Source organism: Cherax quadricarinatus, chromosome 92 (genome assembly GCF_038502225.1).
Source record: "Cherax quadricarinatus isolate ZL_2023a chromosome 92, ASM3850222v1, whole genome shotgun sequence".
NCBI lineage: Eukaryota > Metazoa > Arthropoda > Malacostraca > Decapoda > Parastacidae > Cherax > Cherax quadricarinatus.
The window spans coordinates 2,351,306-2,374,690 of record NC_091383.1 but is presented as its reverse complement, the minus strand read 5'-3'; the positions used below and the strand labels follow the sequence as shown (position 1 = coordinate 2,374,690).

The 23,385-nt window shown below is 57.4% G+C and overlaps 1 protein-coding gene across 1 annotated transcript in view; it reads right to left on the bottom strand.

The window, feature by feature from the left end:
* LOC128698380 (coiled-coil domain-containing protein 186) overlaps positions 1 to 23,385 on the bottom strand; it is a 56,546-nt gene that overhangs the window by 19,508 nt on the left and 13,653 nt on the right. The window contains exons 8-12 of the mRNA XM_070104521.1: positions 12,551 to 12,754; positions 12,179 to 12,321; positions 8,989 to 9,169; positions 7,000 to 7,116; positions 5,467 to 5,589 (exon numbers count right to left, since the gene is read on the bottom strand). Of these exons, the coding sequence (XP_069960622.1) occupies positions 5,467 to 5,589; positions 7,000 to 7,116; positions 8,989 to 9,169; positions 12,179 to 12,321; positions 12,551 to 12,754 (768 nt within the window). The remainder of the gene's footprint in view (positions 1 to 5,466; positions 5,590 to 6,999; positions 7,117 to 8,988; positions 9,170 to 12,178; positions 12,322 to 12,550; positions 12,755 to 23,385) is intronic.

Genomic DNA, 23,385 nt, shown 5'->3' with positions numbered 1-23,385 from the left:
CCTGCCTTGGTGACCACCCTGCCTTGGTGACCACCCTGCCTTGGTGACCACCCTGCCTTGGTGACCACCCTGCCTTGGTGACCACCCTGCCTTGGTGACCACCCTGCCTTGGTGACCACCCTGCCTTGGTGACCACCCTGCCTTGGTGACCACCCTGCCTTGGTGACCACCCTGCCTTGGTGACCACCCTGCCTTGGTGACCACCCTGCCTTGGTGACCACCCTGCCTTGGTGACCACCCTGCCTTGGTGACCACCCTGCCTTGGTGACCACCCTGCCTTGGTGACCACCCTGCCTTGGTGACCACCCTGCCTTGGTGACCACCCTGCCTTGGTGACCACCCTGCCTTGGTGACCACCCTGCCTTGGTGACCACCCTGCCTTGGTGACCACCCTGCCTTGGTGACCACCCTGCCTTGGTGACCACCCTGCCTTGGTGACCACCCTGCCTTGGTGACCACCCTGCCTTGGTGGGCCACCCTGCCTTGGTGACCACCCTGCCTTGGTGACCACCCTGCCTTGGTGACCACCCTGCCTTGGTGGCCACCCTGCCTTGGTGACCACCCTGCCTTGGTGACCACCCTGCCTTGGTGACCACCCTGCCTTGGTGACCACCCTGCCTTGGTGACCACCCTGCCTTGGTGACCACCCTGCCTTGGTGACCACCCTGCCTTGGTGACCACCCTGCCTTGGTGACCACCCTGCCTTGGTGACCACCCTGCCTTGGTGACCACCCTGCCTTGGTGACCACCCTGCCTTGGTGACCACCCTGCCTTGGTGACCACCCTGCCTTGGTGACCACCCTGCCTTGGTGACCACCCTGCCTTGGTGACCACCCTGCCTTGGTGACCACCCTGCCTTGGTGACCACCCTGCCTTGGTGACCACCCTGCCTTGGTGACCACCCTGCCTTGGTGACCACCCTGCCTTGGTGACCACCCTGCCTTGGTGACCACCCTGCCTTGGTGACCACCCTGCCTTGGTGACCACCCTGCCTTGGTGACCACCCTGCCTTGGTGACCACCCTGCCTTGGTGACCACCCTGCCTTGGTGACCACCCTGCCTTGGTGGTGACCACCCTGCCTTGGTGACCACCCTGCCTTGGTGACCACCCTGCCTTGGTGACCACCCTGCCTTGGTGACCACCCTGCCTTGGTGACCACCCTGCCTTGGTGACCACCCTGCCTTGGTGACCACCCTGCCTTGGTGACCACCCTGCCTTGGTGACCACCCTGCCTTGGTGACCACCCTGCCTTGGTGACCACCCTGCCTTGGTGACCACCCTGCCTTGGTGACCACCCTGCCTTGGTGACCACCCTGCCTTGGTGACCACCCTGCCTTGGTGACCACCCTGCCTTGGTGACCACCCTGCCTTGGTGACCACCCTGCCTTGGTGACCACCCTGCCTTGGTGACCACCCTGCCTTGGTGACCACCCTGCCTTGGTGACCACCCTGCCTTGGTGACCACCCTGCCTTGGTGACCACCCTGCCTTGGTGACCACCCTGCCTTGGTGACCACCCTGCCTTGGTGACCACCCTGCCTTGGTGACCACCCTGCCTTGGTGACCACCCTGCCTTGGTGACCACCCTGCCTTGGTGACCACCCTGCCTTGGTGACCACCCTGCCTTGGTGCCTTGGTGACCACCCTGCCTTGGTGACCACCCTGCCTTGGTGACCACCCTGCCTTGGTGACCACCCTGCCTTGGTGACCACCCTGCCTTGGTGACCACCCTGCCTTGGTGACCACCCTGCCTTGGTGACCACCCTGCCTTGGTGACCACCCTGCCTTGGTGACCACCCTGCCTTGGTGACCACCCTGCCTTGGTGACCACCCTGCCTTGGTGACCACCCTGCCTTGGTGACCACCCTGCCTTGGTGACCACCCTGCCTTGGTGACCACCCTGCCTTGGTGACCACCCTGCCTTGGTGACCACCCTGCCTTGGTGACCACCCTGCCTTGGTGACCACCCTGCCTTGGTGACCACCCTGCCTTGGTGACCACCCTGCCTTGGTGACCACCCTGCCTTGGTGACCACCCTGCCTTGGTGACCACCCTGCCTTGGTGACCACCCTGCCTTGGTGACCACCCTGCCTTGGTGACCACCCTGCCTTGGTGACCACCCTGCCTTGGTGACCACCCTGCCTTGGTGACCACCCTGCCTTGGTGGCCACCCTGCCTTGGTGACCACCCTGCCTTGGTGACCACCCTGCCTTGGTGACCACCCTGCCTTGGTGACCACCCTGCCTTGGTGACCACCCTGCCTTGGTGACCACCCTGCCTTGGTGACCACCCTGCCTTGGTGACCACCCTGCCTTGGTGACCACCCTGCCTTGGTGACCACCCTGCCTTGGTGACCACCCTGCCTTGGTGACCACCCTGCCTTGGTGACCACCCTGCCTTGGTGACCACCCTGCCTTGGTGACCACCCTGCCTTGGTGACCACCCTGCCTTGGTGACCACCCTGCCTTGGTGACCACCCTGCCTTGGTGACCACCCTGCCTTGGTGACCACCCTGCCTTGGTGGACACCCTGCCTTGGTGACCACCCTGCCTTGGTGACCACCCTGCCTTGGTGACCACCCTGCCTTGGTGACCACCCTGCCTTGGTGACCACCCTGCCTTGGTGACCACCCTGCCTTGGTGACCACCCTGCCTTGGTGACCACCCTGCCTTGGTGACCACCCTGCCTTGGTGACCACCCTGCCTTGGTGACCACCCTGCCTTGGTGACCACCCTGCCTTGGTGACCACCCTGCCTTGGTGACCACCCTGCCTTGGTGACCACCCTGCCTTGGTGGCCACCCTGCCTTGGTGACCACCCTGCCTTGGTGGCCACCCTGCCTTGGTGACCACCCTGCCTTGGTGACCACCCTGCCTTGGTGACCACCCTGCCTTGGTGACCACCCTGCCTTGGTGACCACCCTGCCTTGGTGACCACCCTGCCTTGGTGACCACCCTGCCTTGGTGACCACCCTGCCTTGGTGACCACCCTGCCTTGGTGACCACCCTGCCTTGGTGACCACCCTGCCTTGGTGACCACCCTGCCTTGGTGACCACCCTGCCTTGGTGACCACCCTGCCTTGGTGACCACCCTGCCTTGGTGACCACCCTGCCTTGGTGACCACCCTGCCTTGGTGACCACCCTGCCTTGGTGACCACCCTGCCTTGGTGACCACCCTGCCTTGGTGACCACCCTGCCTTGGTGACCACCCTGCCTTGGTGGCCACCCTGCCTTGGTGACCACCCTGCCTTGGTGACCACCCTGCCTTGGTGACCACCCTGCCTTGGTGACCACCCTGCCTTGGTGGGCCACCCTGCCTTGGTGACCACCCTGCCTTGGTGACCACCCTGCCTTGGTGACCACCCTGCCTTGGTGACCACCCTGCCTTGGTGACCACCCTGCCTTGGTGACCACCCTGCCTTGGTGACCACCCTGCCTTGGTGACCACCCTGCCTTGGTGACCACCCTGCCTTGGTGACCACCCTGCCTTGGTGACCACCCTGCCTTGGTGACCACCCTGCCTTGGTGACCACCCTGCCTTGGTGACCACCCTGCCTTGGTGACCACCCTGCCTTGGTGACCACCCTGCCTTGGTGACCACCCTGCCTTGGTGACCACCCTGCCTTGGTGACCACCCTGCCTTGGTGCCTTGGTGGCCACCCTGCCTTGGTGACCACCCTGCCTTGGTGACCACCCTGCCTTGGTGACCACCCTGCCTTGGTGACCACCCTGCCTTGGTGACCACCCGGCCGGGGTGGCCACCCGGCCTTGGTGACCACCACCCTGCCTTGGTGACCACCCTGCCTTGGTGACCACCCTGCCTTGGTGACCACCCTGCCTTGGTGACCACCCTGCCTTGGTGACCACCCTGCCTTGGTGACCACCCTGCCTTGGTGACCACCCTGCCTTGGTGACCACCCTGCCTTGGTGACCACCCTGCCTTGGTGACCACCCTGCCTTGGTGACCACCCTGCCTTGGTGACCACCCTGCCTTGGTGACCACCCTGCCTTGGTGACCACCCTGCCTTGGTGACCACCCTGCCTTGGTGACCACCCTGCCTTGGTGACCACCCTGCCTTGGTGACCACCCTGCCTTGGTGACTGCCTTGGTGACCACCCTGCCTTGGTGACACCCTGCCCACCCTGCCTTGGTGACCACCCTGCCTTGGTGACCACCCTGCCTTGGTGACCACCCTGCCTTGGTGACCACCCTGCCTTGGTGACCACCCTGCCTTGGTGACCACCCTGCCTTGGTGACCACCCTGCCTGGTGACCACCCTGCCTTGGTGGACACCCTGCCTTGGTGGACACCCTGCCTTGGTGGGCACCCTGCCTTGGTGACCACCCTGCCTTGGTGACCACCCTGCCTTGGTGACCACCCTGCCTTGGTGACCACCCTGCCTTGGTGACCACCCTGCCTTGGTGACCACCCTGCCTTGGTGACCACCCTGCCTTGGTGACCACCCTGCCTTGGTGGACACCCTGCCTTGGTGGACACCCTGCCTTGGTGGACACCCTGCCTTGGTGGACACCCTGCCTTGGTGACCACCCTGCCTTGGTGACCACCCTTCCTTGGTGACCACCCTGCCTTGGTGACCACCCTGCCTTGGTGACCACCCTGCCTTGGTGACCACCCTGCCTTGGTGACCACCCTGCCTTGGTGACCACCCTGCCTTGGTGACCACCCTGCCTTGGTGACCACCCTGCCTTGGTGACCACCCTGCCTTGGTGACCACCCTGCCTTGGTGACCACCCTGCCTTGGTGGACACCCTGCCTTGGTGGACACCCTGCCTTGGTGGACACCCTGCCTTGGTGGACACCCTGCCTTGGTGGACACCCTGCCTTGGTGGACACCCTGCCTTGGTGGACACCCTGCCTTGGTGGACACCCTGCCTTGGTGGACACCCTGCCTTGGTGGACACCCTGCCTTGGTGGGAATCGGCCGATGTGTTAAAAAAAAGAAATGTAAAGTAAAAGGACGCAAATGCAACTAATGTGACATTTTATTGTGGCAATGTTTTGCTCTCCAGGAGCTTTGTCAAGCTTGGAGAGCAAAACGTTGCCACAATGAAACGTCACATTAGTTGCACTTACCTGGAGTTTACCTGGAGAGGGTTTCGGGGGTCAATGCCCCCGCGGCCCAGTCCTGCTGGCCGCACTCTACAAACATGAATATGAAAAGCGCAGTGTTAGCGAGGTAACAGCCTGGTTGATCAGGCCCTGATCCACCATGAGGCCTGGTCACGGACCGGGCCGTGGGGGCGCTGACCCCCAGAACTCTCTCCAGGTATGTTCAGTTTATGAGCCAGAATGTATCATGTGAGAAGACCTGGTACTTGCTACACCTGGTACTTGCTACACCTGGTACTTGCTCCACCTGGTACTTGCTCCACCTGGTACTTGCTACACCTGGTACGTACTTACTTCACATGGTCCTCAATCTACCTAGAACTATCTGGTACTCACTTTTAAAGAGTTATTATGCTTCTTGTTAAGCACCTGGATCTCGTTTTCAAGTTCCATAACTTTGGTAGTCAACTGTCTCACCTCTTCCGATCTCCCCGCTAGCTGCCGTCTGAGCTGCTCTAACTGTAAGACAAATACGAACATTACGTCAACAAGCAAAAAACACCAATGTTAAACAAATGGAGAAAAGTCACAATATCATTATTGAGGAATGGATGGAGAACCATGGATGGAGGACCATGGATGGAGAACCATGGATGGAGGACCATGGATGGAAGACCATGGATGGAGGACCATGGATGGAGGTCCATGGATGGAGAACCATGGATGGAGAACCATGGATGGAGAACCATGGATGGAGGACCATGGATGGAAGACCATGGATGGAGGACCATGGATGGAGGTCCATGGATGGAGAACCATGGATGGAGAACCATGGATGGAGAACCATGGATGGAGAACCATGGATGGAGAACCATGGATGGAGAACCATGGTGCTGGCAGTACAAGGTCCATCGCTCTACCATTCTTGTCGATTTAATGCCAGTTGTTCATTAAAGCTTTCCTTGAGTTTAAGGTCCCTATGGTTATTCTGAATGAAATTCCAAGGTTGATTTTGAATCATGAAGTCATAACATGACTGGTAACAAACCACAGAACAGATAAACCTGCCTATGGTGTATAGAAATACAGTGGACCCCCGCATAACGATTACCTCCGAATGCGACCAATTATGTAAGTGTATTTATGTAAGTGCGTTTGTACGTGTATGTTTGGGGGTCTGAAATGGACTAACCTACTTCACAATATTCCTTATGGGAAAAAATTCGGTCAGTACTGGCACCTGAACATACTTCTGGAATGAAAAAAGTTCGTTAACCGGGGGTCCACTGTACACAGTAAGTCATAAACTTACAAGCATGTTGAGAATATTCTATATTGTGAATATCATCATCATTATATTATCACTGTGTATAATATCATTATTATATATTATTATACACAACTCAGGAGGTCCCCAATACAGTGGACCCCCGGTTAACGAACTCTTTTCATTCCAGAAGTATGTTCAGGTGCCAGTACTGACCGAATTTTTTACCATAAGGAATATTGTGAAGTAGATTAGTCAATTTCAGACCCCCAAACATACACGTACAAACGCACTTACATAAATACACTTACATAATTGGTCGCATTTGGAGGTGATCGTTATGCGGGGGTCCACTGTATGTGTGTAAGTTGAGGACTTGCTGTACCTAGTTGAACGAATGTTACTGTAGCCAGCTGGTCCAGTGCTTTATACACTGGCCTGTGAGTCTTACCACTCACTTGTCATGGATTTAAACCCCACCTGTTCCCTGGTTTGGGTTGAATTTAGGGGCCATTCACGAAGACAATGGGCATTATCACGAGGGAGGAATCACGCTAGCTGGAACTGTTCTCTCCTACTAGTGGTGGACCAAGTGTGTAAAATGCAAAACTACATTCTAATACTGCAGAAAGAAATGCTGGATGTTTTGTATCAACACTAACCTCGGAAATGTGTGTTTGATTTTCTTTAGCAAGGTCTGTCTTCAATTTCAACTTCTGCACCTTGAGCTCGTCTAATTCTGCTTTCATCTCCGTTTGCACAAGTTCCATCAGTTGCGTCTGTGTGGAGAAAGATGGAACATGATGAATCACAAAACAAATTCATGAATAAAACCCGTATCATGGCTGGAAAAATAACAAAAAACCCATAGATCAGAGAGTCAACCTCACATGATTCTATGTTCATTGTGTACCATTATCAAAATAATTTAGGTAAAAGGACACAAGGCAACTAATGTGACATGCTATTGTGGCAACATTTCGCAGAACATTGCTACAATAAAACGTTGCATTAGTTGCACATGTGGCCTTTTAAATAACATTTTTTTTGACACAACGGCTGTCTTCCACCAAGGCAGGGTGACCCAAAAAAGAAACACTTTCACTATCATTCAACACTTTCACCATCATTTATACATAATAGCTGTCTCAGCAGAGGCACTCGGCTACAACAGTTTAGATGTCACTCCGAACAGCCAATATCCCTAGCCCCTCCTTAAAAGTGTAGCCATTGTACTTCCCACCTCCAGGACTCAAGTCCGGCTAACCGGTTTCCCAGAATCCCTTCTACCAACATTATAATAATAATTTAAGTTCAGTGTTATAATGGTTACAATGGCACTCGAAACTACAACACCATCGCCCCCATCTTTATTGAATGTTTATACAAATGCTCCTTTACGATGGTTCAACTTACGATATTTCAACTTTACAATGCAAAAATCTTGTTTTTTGTACTGTACTTTTAATAGGATAAACTTATATTCATTTATTTACTTTACGATACTTGTATTTAGTTACAGTAATTACTGTATTTGTTTATTTATCACATACAGTGGAACCTGGGTTTTCGTATGCCGTAGTTTGTATGTAAAACTACAGTGGACCCCCGGTATTCGATATTAATCCGTTCCTGAGAGCTCATCGAATACCGACAATATCGAAAACCGAATCAATTTTCCTCATAAGAAATAATGGAAATCAAATTAATCCATGCAAGACACCCAAAAGTATGAAAAAAAAAATTTTACTACATGAAATATTAAGTTTAATGCAATAGAATAATTACAATAACAATAAAATAATTGACACTTACCTTTAATGAAGATCTGGTGATGATTGATGAGATGGGAGAGTGTCATTGTAATAGTCACCAGCACGGCTTGCAATAGCTGTGTTAGGGTGATTTTCATCCATAAAGGTTTGCACTTCAACCCACTGTGTACACATTTCCTTAATTTTTGAAGTAGGCACAATGGATTCCACAACTGGCATAGGCTTCTCAGGGTTAGCCCCAAACCCTTCAAAATCTTTCTTAATTTCCATACTAATTCTCACCCTTTTTACCACAGGGTTGGCACTAGAGGCTTTCTTGGGGCCCATGGTGACTTATTTTGCAGAAACAAGCACCAAACACAGTGATAATATGGATAATATGGAATGTACTGAATGTATCCTTAGATGCGCGCACACTGGCTGGCTTGTAAACACTGGCACACACGGGGCAGTTCAGGCCACACGTGGACAGGTCTCGTACAAATCGTATCGAATATCGGGTTTTCAATCGAATACCGAGGAAAATTTTTTGCGATATAATGCATCGAATACAGGATTTATAGAATACCGATGCCATCGAATACCGGGCGTCCACTGTATAGTTATTCTGTATAAAATGTATTTTTTTAATATTTATCATAAGAAATAATGTAAATCCAATTAACCCATTCGAGATACCCAAAAATATTAACAAAAAATACGTCTTATAGAGAATAACTAAAGTTTTACAAACAAACTAGGGCATATGAAAACCCAGGTTCCCCTGTATTAATATTTGACATACGATGTTGTTAACTCACGATTGGTTCACTGGAACATGGCCTCATCATAAGTAGGAGCACCTAACATAACATTCAAGCCTTTTAATGGTTTTACCTTCGACTGAAGTGCGGAGAATTGACTCTGAATCTGTACATTCTTGTCGGTCAATTTCTGCGTGAAGGCTAGCAGTTCCGCTTCCTTTTGTCGGCAGGCGAGAAGTTCGCTCTCTATCTCGTTGTTGTTAGCTTGTAGCCGATCAATCTCCCGGTTCGCCGTGGCCACCTCTTCACGCTCCCTGCAACGTGGATATTATTATAGTAACTCCTTGACTTACACATACATTGAGAATCTTCTGTATTGTGTATAATATACACAATTCTGTATTGTGTATAATATGCACAATTCTGTATTGTGTATAATATACAAAATTCTGTATTGTGTATAATAAGTACAATTCAGAAGGTCCCCAACGTGTTTGTAAGTCAAGGACTTACAAACACATTGGTTGGTTTATGGGGGTTTAAAACCTACAGACTAAACTAGGGTCATTAAAACTGCATGTAACCTTTTCACCACCAGGCAAGAATAATTAAAAAAAATAGGGATTAATGCAATAAGATCACAGTAAACAGGTGATATCACAATATGCAAAATAACCACTGTGAAAAAAAAAAAATGACCACTGTGAAAAAAAATAACCACTGTGAAAAAAATAACCACTGTGAAAAAAAATAACCACTGTGAAAAAAAATGATGTGAGAAATCACAAAAGTGCTTGGAAACTATTTTTTTCACAGTGGTTATTTTGCAAATATGCTGAACAAAATACAATTCTTAGTGAACATCTGCGACTAAAGTGTAGTGAATTTTGCTCTGTGCCAATACCTGGAGTATACCTGCAGGGTGTTTCAGGGGTCAATGCTCCCGTGTCCCAGTTCATGACCAGGCCTGGTGGTGGATCAGGACCTAATCAACCAGGTTGTTACTGCTGGCCGCAAGTAAACCAACGTAGGAACCACAACCTGGCTGGTCCAGCTTCTTCTTGAAGACAGCCAGGGGTCTTGAAGACAACCAGGGGTCTTGAAGACAACCAGGGGTCTTGAAGATAGCCAGGGGTCTTGAAGACAACCAGGGGTCTTGAAGACAGCCAGGGGTCTTGAAGACAGCCAGGGGTCTTGAAGACAGTCAGGGGTCTTGAAGACAGCCAGGGGTCTTGAAGACAGCCAGGGGTCTTGAAGATAGCCAGGGGTCTTGAAGACAACCAGGGGTCTTGAAGACAGCCAGGGGTCTTGAAGACAGCCAGGGGTCTTGAAGACAGCCAGGGGTCTTGAAGACAACCAGGGGTCTTGAAGACAGCCAGGGGTCTTGAAGACAGCCAGGGGTCTTGAAGATAGCCAGGGGTCTTGAAGACAACCAGGGGTCTTGAAGACAGCCAGGGGTCTTGAAGACAGCCAGGGGTCTTGAAGACAGCCAGGGGTCTTGAAGACAACCAGGGGTCTTGAAGACAGCCAGGGGTCTTGAAGACAGTCAGGGGTCTTGAAGACAGCCAGGGGTCTTGAAGACAGCCAGGGGTCTTGAAGACAGCCAGGGGTCTTGAAGACAGTCAGGGGTCTTGAAGACAGCCAGGGGTCTTGAAGACAGCCAGGGGTCTTGAAGACAGCCAGGGGTCTTGAAGACAGCCAGAGGTCTTGAAGACAGCCAGAGGTCTTGAAGACAGCCAGAGGTCTTGAAGACAGCCAGAGGTCTTGAAGACAGCCAGAGGTCTTGAAGACAGCCAGAGGTCTTGAAGACAACCAGGGGTCTTGAAGACAGCCAGAGGTCTTGAAGACAGCCAGAGGTCTTGAAGACAGCCAGAGGTCTTGAAGACAGCCAGAGGTCTTGAAGACAGCCAGAGGTCTTGAAGACAGCCAGAGGTCTTGAAGACAGCCAGGGGTCTTGAAGACAGCCAGGGGTCTTGAAGACAGCCAGGGGTCTTGAAGACAGCCAGGGGTCTTGAAGACAGCCAGGGGTCTTGAAGACAACCAGGGGTCTTGAAGACAGCCAGGGGTCTTGAAGACAACCAGGGGTCTTGAAGACAGCCAGGGGTCTTGAAGACAGCCAGGGGTCTTGAAGACAGCCAGGGGTCTTGAAGACAACCAGGGGTCTTGAAGACAGCCAGGGGTCTTGAAGACAACCAGGGGTCTTGAAGACAACCAGGGGTCTTGAAGACAGCCAGGGGTCTTGAAGACAGCCAGGGGTCTTGAAGACAGCCAGAGGTCTTGAAGACAGCCAGGGGTCTTGAAGACAACCAGGGGTCTTGAAGACAGCCAGGGGTCTTGAAGACAGCCAGGGGTCTTGAAGACAGCCAGGGGTCTTGAAGACAACCAGGGGTCTTGAAGACAGCCAGGGGTCTTGAAGACAGCCAGGGGTCTTGAAGACAGCCAGAGGTCTTGAAGACAGCCAGGGGTCTTGAAGACAACCAGGGGTCTTGAAGACAGCCAGGGGCTTGAAGACAGCCAGGGGTCTTGAAGACAGCCAGGGGTCTTGAAGACAGCCAGGGGTCTTGAAGACAACCAGGGGTCTTGAAGACAGCCAGGGGTCTTGAAGACAGCCAGGGGTCTTGAAGACAGCCAGAGGTCTTGAAGACAGCCAGAGGTCTTGAAGACAGCCAGAGGTCTTGAAGACAGCCAGAGGTCTTGAAGACAGCCAGAGGTCTTGAAGACAACCAGAGGTCTTGAAGACAACCAGGGGTCTTGAAGACAGCCAGGGGTCTTGAAGACAGCCAGAGGTCTTGAAGACAGCCAGAGGTCTTGAAGACAGCCAGGGGTCTTGAAGACAGCCAGGGGTCTTGAAGACAGCCAGAGGTCTTGAAGACAGCCAGAGGTCTTGAAGACAGCCAGAGGTCTTGAAGACAGCCAGGGGTCTTGAAGACAGCCAGAGGTCTTGAAGACAGCCAGAGGTCTTGAAGACAGCCAGAGGTCTTGAAGACAGCCAGAGGTCTTGAAGACAGCCAGGGGTCTTGAAGACAGCCAGGGGTCTTGAAGACAGCCAGGGGTCTTGAAGACAGCCAGGGGTCTTGAAGACAACCAGGGGTCTTGAAGACAGCCAGGGGTCTTGAAGACAGCCAGGGGTCTTGAAGACAGCCAGGGGTCTTGAAGACAGCCAGAGGTCTTGAAGACAGCCAGGGGTCTTGAAGACAGCCAGGGGTCTTGAAGACAACCAGGGGTCTTGAAGACAGCCAGGGGTCTTGAAGACAGCCAAGGGTCTTGAAGACAGCCAGGAGTCTATTGGTGTCAATCTACAATATATTTTAGCATAAAAATACCTGTTAAGCTGCTGCTGGAGATGTGTTGAGTTAGACAGCTGGTGACTGAGGTCTGCCGCCTCCTGTCGTGATGCCGTCACTTCACTGCGTAAACTTGTAAACAATTTCTCAGTTTCACTCCGTTCCGCCTCGTAAGTCGCCACCTATGCAAATATTATCAAAGATTATACCACTGTCATTATTGAGGAAATGACTATGATTATACTACAGGCATTACATAGATAATAACTATAATTATACTAGTCATTATAGAGACAATAACTACAATTATACTACTGGCTTTATAAATCTGTAAGTGTATTTTCAGTAGACTCATATGCTGTATATTATTTTTCTATCCCCAAAAAATTGTTTCTACCATCCACTACTGACTTTCTTTTTCAGAGATGTAGATTCCTCCAGCAGAGATGCGCGCTTCAGCTTCAGAGCCTCCAACTCTGCTGACAGCCGGTTGAAAGCAGACCCTCTGCTCTCGTTAGCTTGCCGCTCCATGATAAGCCGGGCTTTCTCCTCCTTAAGCTGCATATCTACGAAAAAGGGTAATAAATCTACAGTCAGCGCTCTTATGAAGCGGTTCTATGTACGTACAGCAGTACCCTGGAACCTAACCTGCTGTATAAGTGGGGTCCTCCTGTACAGCAGTAGCCCAGAACCTAATCTGCTGTGTTAGTGGGGCCCTACAGTACACAGGAACCTAACCTGCTGTATAAGTGGGGCCCTCCTGTAGTGGCAAATGGCCTAAATTATTATTATTATTTTTGTTAGATTTAGGGGAGAGTGCTAAACCCATACGGTCATAAAAATTTTGTCTGATCCAAGGAAGTAGGGGATAATTACAATTTGTAGATTCAACAGTCTCCTAACACCATCAAGGAACCTGCCTTGAGAGAAGCCAAGATAAAGAATTAATAATAAACAGACGTATCCCTGCCTTGGTGGGCCACCCTGCCTTGGTGGGCCACCCTGCCTTGGTGGGCCACCCTGCCTTGGTGGGCCACCCTGCCTTGGTGGGCCACCCTGCCTTGGTGGGCCACCCTGCCTTGGTGGGCCACCCTGCCTTGGTGGGCCACCCTGCCTTGGTGGGCCACCCTGCATTGGTCGGCCACCCTGCCTTGGTGGGCCACCCTGCCTTGGTCGGCCACCCTGCCTTGGTGGGCCACCCTGTCTTGGTGGGCCACCCTGCCTTGGTCGGCCACCCTGCCTTGGTGGGCCACCCTGCCTTGGTGGGCGACCCTGCCTTGGTGGGCCACCCTGCCTTGGTCGGCCACCCTGCCTTGGTGGGCCACCCTGCCTTGGTGGGCCACCCTGCCTTGGTCGGCCACCCTGCCTTGGTGGGCCACCCTGCCTTGGTGGGCCACCCTGCCTTGGTGGGCCACCCTGCCTTGGTGCCTTGGTGGGCCACCCTGCCTTGGTGGGCCACCCTGCCTTGGTGGGCCACCCTGCCTTGGTGGCCACCCTGCCTTGGTGGCCACCCTGCCTTGGTGGGCCACCCTGCCTTGGTGGGTCACCCTGCCTTGGTCGGCCACCCTGCCTTGGTTCGCCACCCTGCCTTGGTGGGCCACCCTGCCTTGGTCAACCACCCTGCCTTGGTGGGCCACCCTGCCTTCGTCGGCCACCCTGCCTTGGTCGGCCACCCTGCCTTGGTCGGCCACCCTGCCTTGGTGGGCCACCCTGCCTTGGTGGGCCACCCTGCCTTGGTGGGCCACCCTGCCTTGGTGGGCCACCCTGCCTTGGTGGGCCACCCTGCCTTGGTGGGCCACCCTGCCTTGGTGGGCCACCCTGCCTTGGTGGGCCACCCTGCCTTGGTGGGCCACCCTGCCTTGGTGGGCCACCCTGCCTTGGTGGGCCACCCTGCCTTGGTGGGCCACCCTGCCTTGGTGGGCCACCCTGCCTTGGTGGGCCACCCTGCCTTGGTGGCCACCCTGGGCCACCCTGCCTTGGTGGGCCACCCTGCCTTGGTGGGCCACCCTGCCTTGGTGGGCCACCCTGCCTTGGTGGGCCACCCTGCCTTGGTGGGCCACCCTGCCTTGGTGGGCCACCCTGCCTTGGTGGGCCACCCTGCCTTGGTGGGCCACCCTGCCTTGGTGGGCCACCCTGCCTTGGTGGGCCACCCTGCCTTGGTGGGCCACCCTGCCTTTGGTCGGCCACCCTGCCTTGGTGGGGCCACCCTGCCTTGGTGGGCCACCCTGCCTTGGTCGGCCACCCTGCCTTGGTCGGCCACCCTGCCTTGGTGGGCCACCCTGCCTTGGTGGGCCACCCTGCCTTGGTGGGCCACCCTGCCTTGGTGGGCCACCCTGCCTTGGTGGGCCACCCTGCCTTGGTGGGCCACCCTGCCTTGGTGGGCCACCCTGCCTTGGTGGGCCACCCTGCCTTGGTGGGCCACCCTGCCTTGGTGGGCCACCCTGCCTTGGTGGGCCACCCTGCCTTGGTGGGCCACCCTGCCTTGGTGGGCCACCCTGCCTGGGTGGGCCACCCTGCCTTGGTCGGCCACCCTGCCTTGGTGGGCCACCCTGCCTTGGTCGGCCACCCTGCCTTGGTGGGCCACCCTGCCTTGGTGGGCCACCCTGCCTTGGTGGGCCACCCTGCCTTGGTGGGCCACCCTGCCTTGGTGGGCCACCCTGCCTTGGTGGGCCACCCTGCCTTGGTGGGCCACCCTGCCTTGGTGGGCCACCCTGCCTTGGTGGGCCACCCTGCCTTGGTGGGCCACCCTGCCTTGGTGGGCCACCCTGCCTTGGTGGGCCACCCTGCCTTGGTGGCCACCCTGCCTTGGTGGGCCACCCTGCCTTGGTGGGCCACCCTGCCTTGGTGGGCCACCCTGCCTTGGTGGGCCACCCTGCCTTGGGGGCCACCCTGCCTTGGTGGGCCACCCTGCCTTGGTGGGCCACCCTGCCTTGGTGGGCCACCCTGCCTTGGTGGGCCACCCTGCCTTGGTGGGCCACCCTGCCTTGGTGGGCCACCCTGCCTTGGTGGGCCACCCTGCCTTGGTGGCCACCCTGCCTTGGTGGGCCACCCTGCCTTGGTGGGCCACCCTGCCTTGGTGGGCCACCCTGCCTTGGTGGGCCACCCTGCCTTGGCCACCCTGGGCCACCCTGCCGTGGTGGGCCACCCTGCCTTGGTCGGCCACCCTGCCTTGCTGGGCCACCCTGCCTTGGTTGGCCACCCTGCCTTGGTGGGCCACCCTGCCTTGGTGGGCCACCCTGCCTTGGTCGGCCACCCTGCCTTGGTGGGCCACCCTGCCTTGGTGGGCCACCCTGCCTTGGTGGGCCACCCTGCCTTGGTGGGCCACCCTGCCTTGGTGGGCCACCCGGCCTTGGTGGGCCACCCTGCCGTGGTGGGCCACCCTGCCTTGGTGGGCCACCCTGCCTTGGTGGGCCACCCTGCCTGGGTGGGCCACCCTGCCTTTGTGGGCCACCCTGCCTTGGTGGGCCACCCTGCCTTGGTGGGCCACCCTGCCTTGGTGGGCCACCCTGCCTTGGTGGGCCACCCTGCCTTGGTGGGCCACCCTGCCTTGGTGGGCCACCCTGCCTTGGTGGGCCACCCTGCCTTGGTGGGCCACCCTGCCTTGGTGGGCCACCCTGCCTTGGTGGGCCACCCTGCCTTGGTGGGCCACCCTGCCTTGGTGGGCCACCCTGCCTTGGTGGGCCACCCTGCCTTGGTGGGCCACCCTGCCTTGGTGGGCCACCCTGCCTTGGTGGCCACCCTGCCTTGGTGGGCCACCCTGCCTTGGTGGGCCACCCTGCCTTGGTGGGCCACCCTGCCTTGGTCGGCCACCCTGCCTTGGTGGGCCACCCTGCCTTGGTGGGCCACCCTGCCTTGGTGGGCCACCCTGCCTTGGTGGGCCACCCTGCCTTGGTGGGCCACCCTGCCTTGGTGGGCCACCCTGCCTTGGTCGGCCACCCTGCCTTGGTGGGCCACCCTGCCTTGGTCGGCCACCCTGCCTTGGTGGGCCACCCTGCCTTGGTCGGCCACCCTGCCTTGGTCGGCCACCCTGCCTTGGTGGGCCACCCTGCCTTGGTGGGCCACCCTGCCTTGGTGGGCCACCCTGCCTTGGTGGGCCACCCTGCCTTGGGCCACCCTGCCTTGGTGGGCCACCCTTCCTTGGTGGGCCACTCTGCCTTGGGCCACCCTGCCTTGGTGGGCCACTCTGCCTTGGTGGGCCACCCTGCCTTGGTGGGCCACCCTGCCTTGGTGGGCCACCCTGCCTTGGTGGGCCACCCTGCCTTGGTGGGCCACCCTGCCTTGGTGGGCCACCCTGCCTTGGTCGGCCACCCTGCCTTGGTCGGCCACCCTGCCTTGGTGGGCCACCCTGCCTTGGTGGGCCACCCTGCCTTGGTGGGCCACCCTGCCTTGGTGGGCCACCCTGCCTTGGTGGGCCACCCTGCCTTGGTGGGCCACCCTGCCTTGGTGGGCCACCCTGCCTTGGTGGGCCACCCTGCCTTGGTGGGCCACCCTGCCTTGGTGGGCCACCCTGCCTTGGTGGGCCACCCTGCCTTGGTCGGCCACCCTGCCTTGGTGGGCCACCCTGCCTTGGTGGGCCACCCTGCCTTGGTGGGCCACCCTGCCTTGGTCGGCCACCCTGCCTTGGTCGGCCACCCTGCCTTGGTGGGCCACCCTGCCTTGGTGGGCCACCCTGCCTTGGTGGGCCACCCTGCCTTGGTGGGCCACCCTGCCTTGGTGGGCCACCCTGCCTTGGTGGGCCACCCTGCCTTGGTGGGCCACCCTGCCTTGGTCGGCCACCCTGCCTTGGTGGGCCACCCTGCCTTGGTGGGCCACCCTGCCTTGGTGGGCCACCCTGCCTTGGTCGGCCACCCTGCCTTGGTCGGCCACCCTGCCTTGGTGGGCCACCCTGCCTTGGTGGGCCACCCTGCCTTGGTGGGCCACCCTGCCTTGGTGGGCCACCCTGCCTTGGTGGGCCACCCTGCCTTGGTGGGCCACCCTGCCTTTGGTGCCTTGGTGGGCCACCCTGCCTTGGTGGGCCACCCTGCCTTGGTGCCGGCCACCCTGCCTTGGTGGGCCACCCTGCCTTGGTGGGCCACCCTGCCTTGGTGGGCCACCCTGCCTTGGTGGGCCACCCTGCCTTGGTGGGCCACCCTGCCTTGGTGGGCCACCCTGCCTTGGTGGGCCACCCTGCCTTGGTGGGCCACCCTGCCTTGGTGGGCCACCCTGCCTTGGTGGGCCACCCTGCCTTGGTGGGCCACCCTGCCTTGGTGGGCCACCCTGCCTTGGTGGGCCACCCTGCCTTGGTGGGCCACCCTGCATTGGTGGGCCACCCTGCCTTGGTGGGCCACCCTGCCTTGGTGGGCCACCATTCCTTGGTGGGCCACCCTGCCTTGGTGGGCCACCCTGCCTTGGTGGGCCACCCTGCCTTGGTGGGCCACCCTGCCTTGGTGGGCCACCCTGCCTTGGTGGCCACCCTGCCTTGGTGGGCCACCCTGCCTTGGTGGTAATCCTGCCTTGGTGGGCCACCCTGCCTTGGTGGGCCACCCTGCCTTGGTGGGCCACCCTGCCTTGGTGGGCCACCCTGCCTTGGTGGCCACCCTGCCTTGGTCGGCCACCCTGCCTTGGTGGCCACCCTGCCTTGGTGGGCAACCCTGCCTTGGTGGGCCACCCTGCCTTGGTGGGCCACCCTGCCTTCGTGGCCACCCTGCCTTGGTCGGCCACCCTGCCTTGGTGGGCCACCCTGCCTTGGTGGGCCACCCTGCCTTGGTGGGCCACCCTGCCTTGGTGGGCCACCCTGCCTTGGTGGCCACCCTGCCTTGGTGGGCCACCCTGCCTTGGTCGGCCACCCTGCCTTGGTGGGCCACCCTGCCTTGGTGGCCACCCTGCCTTGGTGGGCCACCCTGCCTTGGTGGGCCACCCTGCCTTGGTGGGCCACCCTGCCTTGGTCGGCCACCCTGCCTTGGTGGGCCACCCTGCCTTGGTGGGCCACCCTGCCTTGGTGGGCCACCCTGCCTTGGTGGGCCACCCTGCCTTGGTGGCCACCCTGCCTTGGTCGGCCACCCTGCCTTGGTCGGCCACCCTGCCTTGGTCGGCCACCCTGCCTTGGTCGGCCACCCTGCCTTGGTCGGCCACCCTGCCTTGGTCGGCCACCCTGCCTTGGTGGGCCACCCTGCCTTGGTCGGCCACCCTGCCTTGGTCGGCCACCCTGCCTTGGTCGGCCACCCTGCCTTGGTCGGCCACCCTGCCTTGGTCGGCCACCCTGCCTTGGTCGGCCACCCTGCCTTGGTCGGCCACCCTGCCTTGGTCGGCCACCCTGCCTTGGTGGCCACCCTGCCTTGGTCGGCCACCCTGCCTTGGTCGGCCACCCTGCCTTGGTGGGCCACCCTGCCTTGGTGGGCCACCCTGCCTTGGTCGGCCACCCTGCCTTGGTCGGCCACCCTGCCTTGGTCGGCCACCCTGCCTTGGTCGGCCACCCTGCCTTGGTCGGCCACCCTGCCTTGGTCGGCCACCCTGCCTTGGTCGGCCACCCTGCCTTGGTCGGCCACCCTGCCTTGGTCGGCCACCCTGCCTTGGTCGGCCACCCTGCCTTGGTCGGCCACCCTGCCTTGGTCGGCCACCCTGCCTTGGTGGGCCACCCTGCCTTGGTCGGCCACCCTGCCTTGGTGGGCCACCCTGCCTTGGTCGGCCACCCTGCCTTGGTCGGCCACCCTGCCTTGGTCGGCCACCCTGCCTTGGTCGGCCACCCTGCCTTGGTCGGCCACCCTGCCTTGGTCGGCCACCCTGCCTTGGTCGGCCACCCTGCCTTGGTGGGCCACCCTGCCTTGGTCGGCCACCCTGCCTTGGTCGGCCACCCTGCCTTGGTGGGCCACCCTGCCTTGGTGGGCCACCCTGCCTTGGTGGGCCACCCTGCCTTGGTGGCCACCCTTCCTTGGTGGGCCACCCTGCCTTGGTGGCCACCCTGCCTTGGCCACCCTGCCTTGGTCGGCCACCCTGCCTTGGTCGGCCACCCTGCCTTGGTCGGCCACCCTGCCTTGGTGCCGGCCACCCTGCCTTGGTGGGCCACCCTGCCTTGGTCGGCCACCCTGCCTTGGCCACCCTGCCTTGGTGGGGCCACCCTGCCTTGGTGGGCCACCCTGCCTTGGTGCCGGCCACCCTGCCTTGGTGGGCCACCCTGCCTTGGTCGGCCACCCTGCCTTGGTGGCCACCCTGCCTTGTTGGGCCACCCTGCCTTGGTGGTGCCTTGGTGGGCCACCCTGCCTTGGTCGGCCACCCTGCCTTGGTGGTGCCGGCCACCCTGCCTTGGTGCCTTGGTGGGCCACCCTGCCTTGGTGGGCCACCCTGCCTTGGTGCCGGCCACCCTTCCCTGGTCGGCCACCCTGCCTTGGTCGGCCACCCTGCCTTGGTCGGCCACCCTGCCTTGGTGGGCCACCCTGCCTTGGTGGGCCACCCTGCCTTGGTCGGCCACCCTGCCTTGGTGGGCCACCCTGCCTTGGTGGGCCACCCTGCCTTGGTCGGCCACCCTGCCTTGGTCGGCCACCCTGCCTTGGTCGGCCACCCTGCCTTGGTCGGCCACCCTGCCTTGGTCGGCCACCCTGCCTTGGTCGGCCACCCTGCCTTGGTCGGCCACCCTGCCTTGGTCGGCCACCCTGCCTTGGTGGGCCACCCTGCCTTGGTGGGCCACCCTGCCTTGGTCGGCCACCCTGCCTTGGTCGGCCACCCTGCCTTGGTGGGCCACCCTGCCTTGGTGGGCCACCCTGCCTTGGTGGGCCACCCTGCCTTGGTGGGCCACCCTGCCTTGGTCGGCCACCCTGCCTTGGTCGGCCACCCTGCCTTGGTCGGCCACCCTGCCTTGGTCGGCCACCCTGCCTTGGTGGGCCACCCTGCCTTGGTGGGCCACCCTGCCTTGGTCGGCCACCCTGCCTTGGTGGGCCACCCTGCCTTGGTGGGCCACCCTGCCTTGGTCGGCCACCCTGCCTTGGTCGGCCACCCTGCCTTGGTCGGCCACCCTGCCTTGGTGGGCCACCCTGCCTTGGTCGGCCACCCTGCCTTGGTCGGCCACCCTGCCTTGGTGGGCCACCCTGCCTTGGTGGCCACCCTGCCTTGGTCGGCCACCCTGCCTTGGTCGGCCACCCTGCCTTGGTGGCCACCCTGCCTTGGTCGGCCACCCTGCCTTGGTCGGCCACCCTGCCTTGGTGGGCCACCCTGCCTTGGTGGGCCACCCTGCCTTGGTGGCCACCCTGCCTTGGTCGGCCACCCTGCCTTGGTGGGCCACCCTGCCTTGGTGGGCCACCCTGCCTTGGTGGCCACCCTGCCTTGGTGGGCCACCCTGCCTTGGTGGGCCACCCTGCCTTGGTGGCCACCCTGCCTTGGTGGGCCACCCTGCCTTGGTGGGCCACCCTGCCTTGGTGGCCACCCTGCCGTGGTGGCCCCCCTGCCTTGGTGGGCCACCCTGCCGTGGTGGCCACCCTGCCTTGGTGGGCCACCCTGCCTTGGTGGGCCACCCTGCCTTGGTGGGCCACCCTGCCTTGGTCGGCCACCCTGCCTTGGTCGGCCACCCTGCCTTGGTCGGCCACCCTGCCTTGGTGGGCCACCCTGCCTTGGTGGGCCACCCTGCCTTGGTGGCCACCCTGCCTTGGTCGGCCACCCTGCCTTGGTCGGCCACCCTGCCTTGGTGGCCACCCTGTGGTGGTCGGCCACCCTGCCTTGGTCGGCCACCCTGCCTTGGTGGGCCACCCTGCCTTGGTCGGCCACCCTGCCTTGGTGGGCCACCCTGCCTTGGTGGGCCACCCTGCCTTGGTCGGCCACCCTGCCTTGGTCGGCCACCCTGCCTTGGTGGGCCACCCTGCCTTGGTGGGCCACCCTGCCTTGGTGGGCCACCCTGCCTTGGTCGGCCACCCTGCCTTGGTGTCACTTTACAGCATTTTGCTTTACAGTGCTCCACTTTACAGCATTTTGCTTTACAGTGCTCCACTTTACAGCATTTTGCTCTACAGTGCTCCACTTTACAGCATTTTGCTCTACAGTGCTTCACTTTACAGCATTTTGCTTTACAGTGCTCCACTTTACAGCATTTTGCTTTACAGTGCTTCACTTTACAGCATTTTGCTTTACAGTGTTTCACTTTACAGCATTTTGCTTTACAGTGTTTCACTTTACAGCATTTTGCTTTACAATGTTTCACTTTACAGCATTTTGCTTTACAGCGTTTCACTTTACAGCATTTTGCTTTACAGTGTTTCACTTTACAGCATTTTGCTTTACAGTGTTTCACTTTACAGCATTTTGCTTTACAGTGTTTCACTTTACAGCATTTTGCTTTACAGTGTTTCACTTTACAGCATTTTGCTTTACAGTGTTCCACTATACAGCATTTTGCTTTACAGTGTTTCACTTTACAGCATTTTGCTTTACAGTGTTTCACTTTACAGCATTTTGCTTTACAGTGTTTCACTTTACAGCATTTTGCTTTACAGTGTTTCACTTTACAGCATTTTGCTCTACAGTGTTTCACTAATACAGCATTTTGCTTTACAGTGTTTCACTTTACAGCATTTTGCTTTACAGTGTTTCACTAATACAGCAGTTTTCAATTATACCCAGTCTTCATTTATTTAGACTTCCTACAACATATTCACCATAAGCTAAGAACAAAAATATTTTAAGGTAAGTTATGTTTACTGTATATGCATTTTTTAGGCCTAGCTCTATGCTAGCTTATTATATGACAGTGTAAATATGTTATTAGGTCTTAATATGCATTAAAAAAAAAAATATTAGGATATGTTTCACTTTACAGCAGTAGCTCAGAACCTACTGTATAAGTGGGGCTCTACAGTAGCCAGGAACCTAACCTACTGTATAAGTAGGGCTCTACAGTAGCCAGGAACCTAACCTGCTGTATAAGTGGGGCTCTACAGTAGCCAGGAACCTAACCTGCTGTATAAGTGGGGCTCTACAGTAGCCAGGAACCTAACCTGCTGTATAAGTGGGGCTCTACAGTAGCCAGGAACCTAACCTGCTGTATAAGTGGGGCCCTACAGTAACCAAGAACCTACCTGCTGTGTAAGTGGGGCCTTCCTGTATAAACAAAGTTCATTATTACATTCACGAGGTGCACTAAACCATAGACTAAAACTTATGACAACGTTTGGGTTCAACTTGGACCATTAGCTAATAATAGAAACATTTAATGGTCCACTTGGACCATTAACTAATAACACAAACCCTGTTAATGGCCCACTTGGATCATTAACTAATAATACAAGTATGTAACAGTCTATAATCACATTTCTTTCATTAGTAAATACCCACTATTAATTTATGGTGGGGAAATTACCTCAGTTATCCCAACAAATTCTGAGTAGCAATTACAGTAAACTCTTATAAAGGCTCTCTAAACAGCACAGGTTTTTTGTAGACGTCACTGAAAAAGTATATATAATATTGAACAGTGAATGGAAAAGCTTTACAGAATATTTTTTTTAATACACTGGCCACCTCCCACCGAGGCCGGGCGACCCGAAAAAGAAATATTTCGCCATCATTCACACTATCACTGTCTTGCCAGAGGCACGCAGATACCAGTCTAGACATCACTTTAAACAGCAAATATACACCTTTCAATTTCAGATGCACATGCAGGGTAATATTTAGTGAAGGGACTTGGGTAAACCGGTTATTTTTATATAGTCAGACTTGAGTCCTGGAAATGGGAAGTACAATGCCTGCACTCTAAAGGAGGTGTTTGGGATATTAGCAGTTTGGAGGGATATGTTGTGTATTTTTATAGGTATATGCTTCTAAACTGTTGTATTCTGAGCACCTCTACAAAAACAGTGATAATGTGCGAGTGTGGTGAAAGTGTTGAATGATGATGAAAGTATTTTCTTTTGGGGGATTTTCTTTTTTTCTGGGTCACCCTGCCTCGGTGGGTCACCGTGCCTCGGTGGGAGACGGCCGACTTGTTGGGAAAAAAAAAAAAATAATCTCATAAAACACTGCACTACATAGAGGAGCTTATAAGAGAATTGACTGTATCTAGTTCTTAAGCAGTCTTTAAGAATTAAAATCAGTTTATCCAAAATGCACTGCATATTAACGCCTTTATTTTCTACTTTACGATACTTTATGACATGTAAAGTATATTATCTGATATCACTGAATGACGGAGTTCTGTTCCTAAGACCACGTCGGTAAACAAATTTGTCGCTAAGTGAGGATCATACTATAATGGTAGTGGGTTTGTGTCAGCCATCTTTGATGTTGTT